At 39.0% G+C, this 14,511-nt stretch overlaps 1 protein-coding gene across 3 annotated transcripts in view; it reads left to right on the top strand.

Annotated features, from left to right (window-relative positions):
• Positions 1-14,511, top strand: part of ZNF410 (zinc finger protein 410) — a 40,285-nt gene that overhangs the window by 4,795 nt on the left and 20,979 nt on the right. For all 3 annotated transcript variants that reach the window (XM_082619484.1, XM_082619486.1, XM_082619485.1), the window contains exons 2-4: positions 9,624-9,806; positions 10,747-10,882; positions 13,870-14,088. In XM_082619484.1, coding sequence (XP_082475610.1) covers positions 9,774-9,806; positions 10,747-10,882; positions 13,870-14,088 — 388 coding nt within the window. In that variant the 5' untranslated portion in view covers positions 9,624-9,773. The remainder of the gene's footprint in view (positions 1-9,623; positions 9,807-10,746; positions 10,883-13,869; positions 14,089-14,511) is intronic.

Consider the following 14,511-nt stretch of genomic DNA (forward strand, 5'->3'; position numbering starts at 1 on the left):
GGATTGGTTTTTCCCTCCCAGTATTTCTCCATGTAGCCTGCATTGGTTTTAGGCCATACCTACTCTAGGGAAATGGTGTTACCACTAATTCCTGTCTAGTATATGAGAGTTCTTCATTAGGGTGTGGGACCAAAGACTGGTCAATTAGAAAAACTACTTTGTCTTTCTTTGCCTAGTGTGTAGTATTTTCCTTTGCAGACCTCAAGGAGGTTTGAGGTTTAAGTAATCTCAATTTCACCAAGACTTTATCAGTGGTAATTGCTGATTGTTTGCACTTACAGCAGGTTTATATCTATGGCTTTATATTTTAAGACTGATTCTGTGTTAAACATATGCATTTTAGACACTTGAAAATACTTTACAGTGTTTTTCAATCTGTGGGACATAACCTGTTAATAGCTGTGAGAACATTTTCCTGGATCTTATCATTTAAAAATAAATTCAAAGTGCATGAGATTAGTATATGTTAGTATTTTATTGTTTTATGAAAGTGTTATTTGTGTGTATCTGTGTGTGTTTCATTCTCTGGGTTATGATGGAAAATGTATCTTACTGTGCCTTGCAGTCAGAAAAAGTTTGCTGTATAGGAAATTTGGACTCAGTAACAAAAAGCAGATTTCTTAACCTTTTATAGTACATTAATCGTTTGATAGATTTACTTGTTTCTTAAGCACTTATGCAGAACTTTGTTTCTGAAGAATTTTGTAATTATTTCTATTGCCTAATATATAAATAATCTTAGGGTAGACCTATTTCATTTCTGTATTTCAGATAAGTTTCCCAGGGCCAAGAAGATGAATAGCTTGCCCAGGTCTCAACCAATGAGTCAGAGGCAGAATTTAGATTCCTACTTTAGAGACCTTGGATATTTTTTTTAAACATCTCAACTTCTTTATTAAACTTGTTCAGCTCCTTAGTGTTAATGCATGATTTGCTGGATGATGTTGAGTGTACTGTAAAAAAAAGAATACAGTTTATCAAACTTCAGTTCCCAGGATTTATTTATTTGGCTAAAAACAGAAAGAGAGTTGTTCTCAGGATGGTCATAGAGATTGCTGTTGTCCTAAATCTACTTTGCTGTTGTTAGGTGTTCTCTCGTTACTTATTCCCAGAACTTTTCAGGGCTTCTTGTGTTCTTTGCTTTGGTTCATTGCAAAGGTTTGTGTTGCCTGCATTTTTTTAAACCCTTAGGCTGACTGTGGGGTAATATATTCAATAATAGCAGTGGCAGAGTCAGTGGATTTCTAAAAAATATAATATGTGCTAGACCAAGATTGTTCCTTTAAGCAGTCTAATATGCTTTCGTGGCCATGGGGAACCATGCACACAGTAAAATCTAGTTGTTGCCAAGGGTAGAGGGAGGAAAGGTCTGAACAGTATACTTAGACAATCCTTGGGTTTCTGAGATCAGTTAGTTTTGTTATGAACTCTTCATCCGGAGCCAAGATTCCTTATTTATGTTATGATTTGTGGAAAATAGGATTTGATGTGCCTGGCCTTTGTTGCTGATAGTTAAATATCATTATCTCTTTTATTTTTTATGGAGCTAAATTAGTAATTTTTCTATTTAGAAGGAAATAAGAATACAAATTTTGTCTGTCTGGGTAAAGATACAAAATAAACATGAGCAAATATTACTGTCCATTTAAAGGACTTTGGGTGATGTAGGCGACTGCTTGGTATTGCATCTCTAATCTCTTATCTTAATTAATATAAGAAAGCCTAGGAAGAAATTTCCTCTGAGACCCATAATTATCTTGAAAATAGCTTCTGTTTGAGTAAAGCAGTGCCTTTCACTCCAGTGTCATGTAAATTGCATTTGAAGGAAAGACCTTGCATTGGACACTCCCCCGCAACCCCATACTGGTAAATTATTTTTATCATAAATACTTTAAATATACTCAAACGAAAAGCTAGGTAATTGGGCTTCCCTGGTGGCGCAGTGGTTGAGAGTCCGCCTGCCGATGCAGGGGACATGGGTTCGTGCCCTGGTCTGGGAAGACCCCACATGCCGCGGAGCGGCTGGGCCCGTGAGCCATGGCCGCTGAGCCTGTGCGTCCGGAGCCTGTGCTCCGCAACGGGAGAGGCCACAGCAGTGAGAGGCCCTCGTACAGCAAAAAAAAAAAAAAAAAAAAGCTAGGTAATCCTTATCCCTCCTGTGTTGAACCCCTATACCTTTTAATCAACTATAAAATCAAAACAAATTTACAAATAATTTAGTACTAGCAATGGTAGGGTCAGTGGAATTTTAAAAAATATATAATATATGCTGAAGCAAGGTTGTTTTCTTAAGCAATCTAATATGTTTTGATGGCCATAGGAACCATGTATATAGTACAATTTAGGTTATCAGTGTTATGTCCATTGTTACCATGGATTTATATCTTTATGAGTAAGTATATAGATGTAAACCATACCAAAACCCAAGAAGATCCAAATTAACATTCATATTATGTTGTAGAGATGTTGTTTTACTGAAATGAAATACTTAATGTTGATCTGAATAGTGGAAAGATTTAGCTTTGGATTCACTAATATATATAATCTGTTTCTATATTTTAACTTTAGTAATAGCAATGTAGAGAATATCATACAAGGTAGTATTTTTGATGTGAAGGCATTATGAAGCAGTTTATGATAATCAGATCTCACATTCAACCAAAACTGGCCAGAAGGCCTTGAATGCCAGTTTCAGTGAGGTATTGTTTGATAACTTTGTAGAGTTAGAGTTGCCTTATTCAGAAGAAGATAAGATTTGTGTTGCAAATAAAAAGATAACACAGAAAGGGAGAAAGTTTGGGCAAATCTTATATCTGGTAAGGGACTCGTATCTAGAATATATAAAGAATTCTTACAACTCAATAATAAAAAGACAACTCAATTAAAAAATGGGCCAACGATCTGAATAAGCATTTCTCCAAAAAAGATGTCCAAATGGCATATAAGCACATGAAAAGATGCTCAACATCATTAGCTATCAGGTAATGCAACTCAAAACTACAATGAGTTACCACTTCACACTCACTAGGATGGCTGTAATTTTAAAAAAGGTGTATTTTAAAAGGAGAGGATAGGGAGAAATTGGATCCCTCATGCACTACTGGTGAGATTGTAAAATGGTGCAGCCACTTTGGAAAATAGCCTGGTAATTCCTCAAGAGGTTAAACACAGTTACTGTATCACCTATCATTTCCACTCCTAGACGTATACCCTAAAGAGTGAAAACATATGTCCACACAAAAATTTGTACATGGGGCTTCCCTGGTGGCGCAGTGGTTAAGAATCCGCCTGCCAGTGCAGGGGACATGGGTTCGAGCCCTGGTCCGGGAAGATCCCACATGCCGCGGAGCATCTAAGCCCGTGAGCCACAACTACTGAGCCTGCATGCCACAACTACTGTAGCCCGCGTGCCTAGAGCCCATGCTCCGCAACAAGAGAAGCCACTGCAGTGAGAAGCCTGCGCACCACGATGAAAGAGTAACCCCCACTCACCGCAACTAGAGAAAGCCCGCACACAGCAACGAAGACCCAACACAGCCAAAAATAAATAAATTAATTAATTTAAAAAAAATTGTACATGAATGTTATAGCAGCATTTTTCATGATAGCCAAATTGTGGAAACAACCCAAATGACCGTCAACTGATAAATGGACAAATAAAATGTATATCCATGCAATAGAATATTATTATTATTATTATTATTATTATTTTTTTTTTTTTTTTTTTTTTTGCGGCACGCGGGCCTCTCACTGTCGTGGTCCCTCCCGTCGCGAAGCACAGGCTCCGGACGCGCAGGCTCAGCAGCCATGGCCCACGGGCCCAGCCGCCCCGCGGCATGCGGGATCCTCCCGGACCGGGGCACGAACCCTCGTCCCCTGCATCGGCAGGCGGACTCCCAACCACTGCGCCACCAGGGAAGCCCTAGAATATTATTTGACAATAAAAAGAAATTAAGTACTGGTACGTGCTATAACAAGGATGAACATTGGAAACAGTATGCTATGTGAAAGCAGCCAAACACAAAAGATTACATATATAATTCCATTTATATGAAATGTCCAGAATAGGGAACTCCATAGAGACAAAAAATAGATTAGTGGTTGCCTAGGCTTGGTCAGGGGACGGTTTGGGAGGAAATGGGGAGTGATTACTAATAGGTTTCTCTTTTGGGGTGATGAAATTGTTGTAAAATTGATTGTGGTTATGGTCGCATAACTGTGAATATACTAAAAAAATTTAGTTGTACTTTTGAAGTGAGTGAACCGTATGGTATGTGAATTACATCTCAGTGAAGCTGTTAATGTAAAAAAAATATTTGAATTATAGTTTTTGAAATCTGTTAAGTGGGTAACTTGAATTGGGAATAGAAATTTTTAATTGCATATATGCCTTCACATTTCCAGCTAATGTACATAGTAAGTTGCTGTGTTAAAGATGAGATCCACCCAATACACTCGATATGGTACTGAGTGCTCCAGTACAGATTCTCTTGAGGTCATCCTGCCTATTCTGCTGCATCCTACTCATCTCTCTTTTTTTTATACAGCAAACATACAAACCACAAACTGGGCACCAAAATTGTGTGGTAGAACTCAGTTATAATATGGATACTGATTTGTTCCAGAAAATGCATGTGTTAATTTTTTAAAAATTATCATTGAAATGACTAAAATGAAACGTCACAGATAACCATGAGCATGAGAAATGGTGATCTAGAGGTATCTATTAAACTGTAAGAGAGGTGGCATCTCCCTTCTCTAAATTGTTATTACAGATTTGCAAAAATGTCTAAAATATAGTATATCTGATTTTTTCCCTTGTTTGGTACACATGTTCATATACTTAATTTTTTAAAATTTTCATTACGTAAGGATATCAGAAATGGAGCCACTGCCATCAGTTTCTAAGAAAACTAACAAATATAAAGGACAGTAAATAGTTGTCTAGTTTCTTAGAGATTTTACAGTCCTGGCATCTTCAAGTTGGAGGAACCCTAAGGTTAACCTAAACAAACATTTGGTAATTTCTTGGCTGCTTGAAATGAGCTGGAATTGGGGAAAAGGAATTCTTAATTCTTGAATCCTGATGATTCAAGATCAGACCTAGAGAGATGTAATTACTATTCATGCCAGCCTGCTCTGTGGGTGGGAATGCTGGCTCTGCAGCTTAATAACTTGAGCAAGTAACTGTACTAAGCCTTGGTTCCTTCCTCTCTGAAAAGAGGGATGGGTAAACTACATTGAGCATAGTGCTTGAATAAGAAAAATGTATGTGAAAGGGCAAGTCAGGGATTTATGACAGCTTTATGTGGTAAACTTAAAATGAGCCTTTTCATTTACATCTTATACATTTTTTTTATGATGAAAGTGAGGATTTCTGGAAGCTAGCAGTGGGGAGAGGTTTAACCAACAGGAGAATAAACATTTATTCACATACTTCTAAATGCCCTTTTTGTAGAGTAAGTCTTTCTTATTCTAACTTTCCACTGTACCTTGGTATGTATTGAAAACTCCCATCCTGGGTATATTTTACACTGTATGCTTACTTGGTATATAATAGTGCTTCCAATTTAAGCAAAAATTGTGCGAAATAAAGTGGACTCATTTGCCAAAATCCTGAAAGAAAAACTTTAAGAAACTAAGAATTTAGAGGATGGGAGGACAAGATGGCAGAGTAGAAGGACCTTGAGCTCACCTCCTCTCACAAGCACAGCAAAATCACAGCTAACTGCTGAACAACCATTGATGAAAAAGACTGGAACCTATCAAAAAGATAATCTACATCCAAAGACATAAAGAAGAAACCACAACGAGACGGTAGGAGGGGCACACTTGTGATATAATCAAATCCCATACTCCCCACCTGGGTAACCCACAAACTGAAGAACAGTTATATTGCAGAAGTTCTCCCATGGGAGTGAGCGTTCTGAGCCCCATATCGGGCTCCCCAGCCTGGGGGTCTGACATCTGGAGGAGGAGCCCTCAGAGCATTTGGCTTTGAGGGCCAGTGGGGCTTAATTACAGGAGCTCCACTCTTGGAGGGTGCATACAAGGTCTTGCACGCAATGGAACCCAGGGCAAAAGCAGTGATGACTTCATAGGAGCCTGGGCCAGACCAACTTGCTGGTCTTGGAGGGTCTCCTGGGGAGGATAGGGGTGGCTGTGGCTCCCCTTGAGGACATTGACACTGGTGGCAGAGATATCGGGGAGTATTCATCAGTGTGAACTCTTGCTGGAGGCTGACATCTTGCTTGGGTCATTATCACCAAGACCTGGCCCTACCCAACAGCCTGTAGTGCTGGGATGCCTCAGGCCAAACAGCCAACAGGGCAAGAACACAACCGCACCCATCAGCAGACAGGCTGCCTAAAGACTTCCTGATCCCACAGCCACCTCTAGACATGCCCCTTGACTCAGCCTTGCCCACCAGAGGGCCAAGACCCAGCCTCACCTACCAGGGGGCAGACACCAGAAGCAAGAAAACTACAGTCCTGCAGCCTGTGGAACTGAGTCTGCAAACACAAGTCAGAACCTACCCTGTGACCAGATGGTCCCTGGCCCTTGGGTGATGAGAGGAGAGTGTACTGCTGGGACACCTGGATATCCCCTACAGAGGGCCACTTCTCCAAGGTTGAGAAATGTAACTAACCTACCACATACATAAAAATACAAATAGAAATTTAGACAAAATGAGACGGCAGAGGAATATGTTCCAGACAAAGGAACAAGATAAAACCCCCAAACAACAACTAAGTGAAGTGGAGATAGGCAGTCTACCCAAGAAAGAGTTCAGAGTAATGATCCTAAAGATGAACCAAGAACTCAGGAAAAGAATGGATGCACAGAGTGAGAAGTTACAAGAAGTTTTTAACAAAGAGTTAGAAAATATAAAGAGTGACCAAACAGAGTTGAAGAATACAATAACTAAAATGAAAAATACACTGGAAGGAATCAGTAGCAGAATAATTGAGGCAGAACGGATTGGTGAGCTGGAAGAAAGAATAGTGGAAAGCACTGCCACGGAACAGAATGAAGAAAAAAGAATGAAAAGAAAGGACAGTTTAAGAGACCTCTGGGACATCAAACACACTAACATTTGCATTATAGGGGTCCCAGAAGGAAAAGAGAGAGAGAAAGGGCCTGAGAAAATATTTGAAGAGATAATAGCTGAAAACTTCCCTAACGTGGGAAAGGAAACAGTTACCCAAGTCCAGGAAGTGCAGAGAGTCCCATACAGGATTAACCCAAGGGAAAACATGCTGAGACACATAGTAATCAAATTGACAAAGATAAAGAGAAAATACTAAAAGCAACAAGGGCAAAACAACAAATAACATATAAGGGAACTCCCATAAGGTTATCAGCTGATTTTTCAGCAGACTCTGCAGGCCAGAAGAGAGTGAGTACATTTTAAGTGACAAAAGGGAAAAACCTACAACCAAGAATCCTCTACCCTGCAAGGCTCTTATTCAGATTTTTTTTGTGTGTGTGTGTGTGTGTTACGTGGGCCTCTCACTGTTGTGGCCTCTCCCACTGCGGAGCACAGGCTCCGGACGCTCAGGCCCAGCAGCCATGACTCACGGGCCCAGCCGCTCCGCGGCATGTGGGATCCTTCCAGACTGGGGCACGAACCCGTGTCCCCTGCACCAGCAGGCGGACTCTCAACCACTGCACCACCAGGGAAGCCCTCTCATTCAGATTTGATGGAGAAATCAAAACCTTTACAGACAAGCAAAAGCTAAAAGGATTCAGCACCATCAAACCAGCTTTACAACAAATGCTAAAGAAACTTCTCTAGGTGGAAAAGAAAAGGCCACAACTAGAAACAAGAAAATTACAAAATGGGAAAGCTCACTGGTAAAGGCAAACATACAGTCAAGGTAGGAAATCATCCACACACAAACTAGTAGGGAGGTTAAAAAGCAAAAGTAATAAAATCATCTCCATCCACAAGAGCAATTGAGGGATGTGCAAAACAATTAGATGTAAAATATGATATCAAAACCAGTAATCATGAGAGGAGGAGAGTGAAAATGCAGGATATTTAAAATGCATTTGAAATTAAGAGATCAGCAGCTTAAAACAGTTGTGTATACAGATTACTATACCAAAATTTCATGGTAACCGCAAACCAAAAATCTATAATAGATAAATACACACAAAAAAGAAAAAGGAATCCAAACACAACACTAAGGATAGTCATCAAGAAAGTGAGAATTTAAAGTAAGGGGGGAAAACAGCTTCATGAGTGTCCTGAGAATACTACTTTGGGGAAACACTGTTCAAATTTTGACTGTGTAATTACCTTTAATAAAAAATTGGGAAATTAAGAAAAGAAAAACGTCACACCAGCCTACCACCCACCCAGTACAGTGACTCTCATGGCTGTGTGGATTTCCTTTTACTTTTTCCTGTGTTTATCTTAACTAGTTTTAATAACTGCAAGTGTATAATTTTGTGTTTTGTTTTTGTAATTTAATGTCATTAGCATTTTTGTTGCATTGTTTTCATAACTGTATTTTTTTTTTTTTTTTGCGGTACGTGGGCCTCTCACTGTTGTGGCCTCTCTCGTTGCGGAGCACAGGCTCCGGACGCACAGGCCCAGCGGCCATGGCTCACGGGCCCAGCCGCTCCGCGGCACGCGGGATCCTCCCGGACCGGGGCACTAACCCGCGTCCCCTGCATTGGCAGGGGGACTCTCAACCACTGCACCACCAGGGAAGCCCTTCATAACTGTATTTTAAGTCATACAGTGTCCTACTATAATCAACCATTACCTAATTGAATATATATGTATATTTATATGTTGCTTACAGTTATTTATTATCACAGATGATAAGGTGAAATTCTTTGGGCATATAGCTTTTTCCATACTTAAGATCTTTTCTTATTTTTTATTTTATTTATTTATTTTTAAATTTATTGAAGTATAGTTGATTTACAGTGTTGTCTTTCTGCTGTACAGCAAAATGATTCAGTTATATCATTACATATATATGTATGTGTATACTTTTTCATATTCTTTTCCATTGTACTTTATTACAGGATATCAAATATAGTTCCCTGTGCTATACAGTAGGACCTTGTTTATCCATTCTATATATAATAGTTTGCATCTGCTAATCCCAAACTCCCAATCCATTTCTCCCCCACCCCCTTCCCCCTTGGCAGCCACAAGTCTGTTCTCTATGTTCTTAGAATAGATTGTTAGAAATTCTACATTCAAGTACAACTTTTTATGGGTTTTGATATCTGTTGGGCTTGTTCTATTTTAAAACAGGTGTTTTGGGCTGAATTCTTTATTTGCTTGCTTGTTGTGATTTTTGGATATGTAAAGAAGTGGCTTTGTTTTTTTTTTTTTGCGGTACGCGGGCCTCTCACTGTTGTGGCCTCTCCCGTTGCAGAGCACAGGCTCCGGACGCGCAGGCTCAGCGGCCATGGCTCCTGGGCCCAGCCGCTCCACGGCATGTGGGATCTTCCCGGACCGGGGCACGAACCCCTGTCCCCTGCATCGGCAGGCGGACTCTCAACCACTGCGCCACCATGGAAGCCCGGCTTTGTTTTTTTAGCTACATTTTCCTACTGCTCTGAATTCTCTCTCTCTTTCTTTTTTCCTTTTTTAGGCTAAATTAATTACCCACCCAGCACAGCATCTTACAGGAAAAGCATAGCACTTCCTAGAGGAGTATGAGCATAACAGGAAGGTGTCATTGACTCTGAATTAAAAACTTAACCTGTCCCCTGAACAGCTACAGGATTTGGAAGCTGAATCAATGTTATCAGATGAGTTAGAATCCAAACCAGAGGTGAGCCCAGGCAACTGGTTTCCTTTTCTTTTGGTGGGCTGTATTCCAGAGTTTGTTCTTAGTTCAGGAGTCAGCAAACTTTTTCTGTAATGGTGCCAGGTGATAAATATTTTAGGTTTTGTGGGCCATATGGTTTTGGTTGTAACTACTAGTTTATTATTTTTCTGTTACTAAGTACTTTCTCAAAAATTAAAAAACTCAATTCTTACCTTTTGTAACTTTGTATACTTGTTATTTAAATAAGTGTAAATTATTATACATTTACATAATTACATAATGACAAAATTTATGTATATGACATATATGTAATATTTACTACCACAAACCATTTTTTATTAATTTTGTATATATCTAAAAGTGTTTTCTTTTTAAATGTGATTAGGGGATTTAAACATTTAAAATTTTTATTCATTTTTCTCATTTTAATTTTAGAACATTTGTGTTGCTTAGTGGAAAGATCACTGAATTTGGAATCATGTTACCTAAGTATGAAGACTGACATTGCTCCTAACTAGTGATGTGACCTTGGACTAGTCATTTAGTGTCTTCAACTTGATTCCTTGTCTTTAAAATACCTGTTTAATCTTACTAAGTTACAGTGAGAATTAAAAGAGTCAATACACAGAAGAGTGCCTTATAAAATTTAATCAGTACAATGCAGTTGAATTTGTAATAGCCACCATTTAAAAATATAATTATTTTTATCATTTCTCTGTTTTATAGAAGTTAATTATACGATTCAATTTTTATCTAGAACACTTGATAAAAATAAGTTAAAATATTATTTTGTAGTTAATCTAGTTTTTCTATGAATAAGGTTGAGAATAGTGAGCAATCAAGACTTAATTACATCATTGCATTTTGGTAAATTCAGAGGTTTAGATCCATTCATAATAACCTGTATTATTTGTTGTCTCCACATCCCCCCTTTCCCCTTCAGCTGCTGGTACAATTTGTTCAGAATACGTCCATCCCACTGGGACAGGGGCTAGTAGAATCAGAAGCTAAAGACATTACTTGCTTGTCCCTCCTTCCAGTGACTGAGGCCTCAGAATGCAGTCGGCTAATGTTACCAGGTAAAAATTAAGATCACCAGAGATAAGATAAACACGTCTTAAGAGCTTAGCCTTCTCTGTGGTACTGGTGGAATGTGCTAACTGACTGGTAGAAACTGTAAAAATTAGGACTTGTGGAGAAAAAGCAACCATGGGAGTCATAAGTGCATTGTTAGTTTATTTATTTATTAAAAAAAATTTTTTTTTTTTTGCCATACTGTGCAGCTTGTGGGATCTTAGTTCCCTGACCAGGGATTGAACCCCGGCCCTTGGCAGTGAGAGTGTGGAGTCCCAACCACTGGACTGCCAGGGAATTCCCTGCATTGGTAGTTTAAGTCATAGGAATGGATATGAACACCCATAGAGTGAGAGTGAGAAGAAAAGGAGGCCAAGGCAGAACTGCATGGAACTCCCTATTCAAGGTATGGGGTGAGGCAGGAGAGCCTGCGAAGGAGGGAAGAAAGAAAGGCTAGAGCAAAAGGGGGAATACTGGCATAGAGTGCAGGCATGGAACCCAAGGGAATAGTCAAGTGTGACATGTGCTTCTAAGAGGCCCACTGAGACAGGGACTGTCCCAATGAGATAGGGTCAATGAGGTCATTGTTGACCTAGGCAGGACCTGCTCCTTGGAGAGGGAGTGGAAAGCCGGGCTGCAGTGGGTTGAGGTATCACTGCAAGTTGAGGAAGTAACTATACTTTCTAAAGGCTGTCTTGCTATGGGAAGGAAAAAGAGAAGGACATAAAGTACATTAAAGAGTTCTTTTTTAAGATCTGAAATATTAGGGGTTGGTTTTATACTAAGAGCAAAGAGCCCATTAGAGAAGCTGCAAACACAAAGAGTAGATAATCGGTGAGGAGGCTCCAGGAGAGGTAGAAGGAAGTAGAATGCTGAGCATGGGTAGTGAGATTAGCTTTGGATGAGAAGAAGGAGATCCTATCACTTGACTATTAGGAAGGAAAACATTATTTTTGGATGCAATGGATTCTTTATTTTCTGGAAATTGAGATATTTAAAATTTGGAATATTAATGTTAAATCAGGGGAGGGTCACCTGTTGGTGACAACTTATTTGTTATAAAGTCTTCTGGTTACTATCCTCTAGTGGTGTTCTTTTTTGATTTTTGAAGTGACTTAAGGGCAGATATATTCAACCAACCAGTGTTGATTTAAGGTTTCTCTATCTAGCTCCTGTCTTTCCCACATCTTCCATCTCTCAAGTGCCATTTTTCTACTGGTGTGTTGGGAGTGTTTCCAAATCCATGGATTTTCAATATGTGAAAATTTCCATGTGCTGATAAAATTTGATCTTCATTAGGCTTTTTTTCCTGAATTTTCTCTCCCAATTTTAATATATTGAATAAATATTTTGACAATAATAAAGGAAATGAAAACAGGAACAAAAGCATCCATCTTCTTTTCTACATTATCTTCTTTTAGTTTTAATTTTGATTTAAAATATTTTAGACAACCAGTTATAGATAATAGTAAATGAAAACCCATGTACTCACTTCCCAGCTCATGAAACGTAGTATCACAAACACAAATGTATCTGTACATACCTCCCTAACCTCATTCCCCTTCCTCCCAAATATGTGTGAATCATTCCATGCATGACCTACATGTTTTCTTTTTAGTTGGGATATGTGATAGACACAGAAAAGCACAAAGCTATATGGATATACCTTTTGAAGAATTATTATAAAGGAGATAGCACCACCCAATCAAGAAGTAGAACGTTGCCAGCTTCCAGGCCCTCCATGGGTTCCTCCATGATAAAAGCAACCTCTGTTCTTCCATAGGTCACCACTGCCCTCAATTTTTTGAAAATCCGTTCTTTGTTTTCCAAGTTTAATCACCCAAGTCTAATTTTAGCTGATTTTGGACTTTAAATGAGTGGAATCATATGAATGTATCATGTACCTTTTATGTTTGTGAGATTCATCCTTGTGTGTAGCTCTGGTTTGTTTGGTTTCATTGCTGTATAGTATTCTGTTATATGAGTGTACCACAACTTCTTTTTCCATGCCACAGCTGATGAATATGTAGTTATTTGCCAGTGTTGTATTTTGACAAACAGTTCTGCTATGAACTTTAAGAACAGGTTTTTTGTGGTAAAGTGTATATAAAATTTACTGTTTTAACCAGTTAAATTTACCATTTAACCAGTTGTGTGGCATTAAATTCATTCACTTTGTTGTACAACTTCATTAGGCTTTGGAATGGCAGTGCTGTCCCTAGGCTTCCACTTTATTCCTATAATCTTACCTGTTATCTCCTTGAAAGAAGAAAATAATGTAACCTGCCTTCTATAAAGATGAATGAAACCCCTGAAAACATCGGATGCTTTAGCACTGTTGGCAGTTCTTCATTATATTGCAACTAAAACCTTTGGAAATTCATCCCCTCCCTTAGAATAAAGTTCTAGAAGTAAGTCTTCCGAATTATTTCTTTACATCTGGTGTAAACCCAGAACCATAATGAAACATACTCGTGATTCTATACAATTTCAGTTATATCCCAGGCTGTGATTTTTGCCCTAATGACTCACCAGAACTGTCACATACATGTTATAAAAATTCAAGAGAGGTATCTTTTCCCAAGAAAAATAGTTTAAAATTTAGATCCTGTTCTTGAGTTCATATTCATTGTGTAACTATATTTTTCAAGGGAAATATACTGATTTGGGCCCTCAAAAGGACAAAGGTCTATAATGTCCAAATGTGGATGGTTCGTATTAGTTACCACCGACCATCAGAGGAGTCTGCCCCTCACATTTTGGTTGACACCCTTTAGCTGCCTTTCACTCTCTCTTCTTTTCTGAGGCAGATTTTGTATTTATAAAATAAAAATGCTGTCCGCTCCTGTAAGGATGTTAGATACTAAGGGATGTTACAAGGGTGTTAGGTACCACTAAGGGATGTTACAAGGGTGTTAGGTACCGTATATCAAAATGGTGAACTCCTTGGAGATAGGTGCTACATAAAGCTATGGTATTTTCCCTTTACTAGATGATACTCCAAATCATACTAACTCCTCCAAGGAGGTTCCTTCCTCGGCTGTGTTGAGAAGCCTTCAGGTGAATGTGGGTCCAGACGGAGAAGAGACGAGGGCTCAGACCGTACAGAAGTCTCCGGAGTTTTTGTCCACTCCAGAGTCTCCTAGCTTGTTGCAAGATCTACAGCCAAGTGATAGCACTTCTTTTATTCTTCTTAACCTAACAAGAGCAGGTATTCTTTACCCTTTTCTGACTTCTGCTCATGCTTAAGAAAAAAAACTGGGAGCAGGGAATAGTTAACTTAGTCATACTTAAAGTGGGAAGAAACTATTATTTTATTATTTTTGAGAATTGGTGTCATTTGGTGATCAATTGGGTATGTAGAGGCAGAAGGCAGACTCTAAGACGACTCAAAAATTTTTTGTTTGGGAAATTAAGTGGTGTCATTCACCAAGATAGTGCACACAGGAAGAACAGGGCTGCGGGAGAATGATTAGTTCCAATTTGTGCCTGTTGATATTGAGATTTCACAGGGACATTTAGGAGGAGGTGTCCTTTAGAGAGTTAGAAACAGGAATCCAGAGTTCTAGAGAGGTCTGTTGTGAAATAAGTAGTTTTAGTGCTTATCAGCATTCAGGAAGTGTATGAAACAATG

The sequence above is a fragment of the Mesoplodon mirus genome (assembly GCF_964341445.2).
Source record: "Mesoplodon mirus genome assembly, chromosome: 4".
Classification (NCBI taxonomy): Eukaryota; Metazoa; Chordata; class Mammalia; order Artiodactyla; family Ziphiidae; genus Mesoplodon; species Mesoplodon mirus.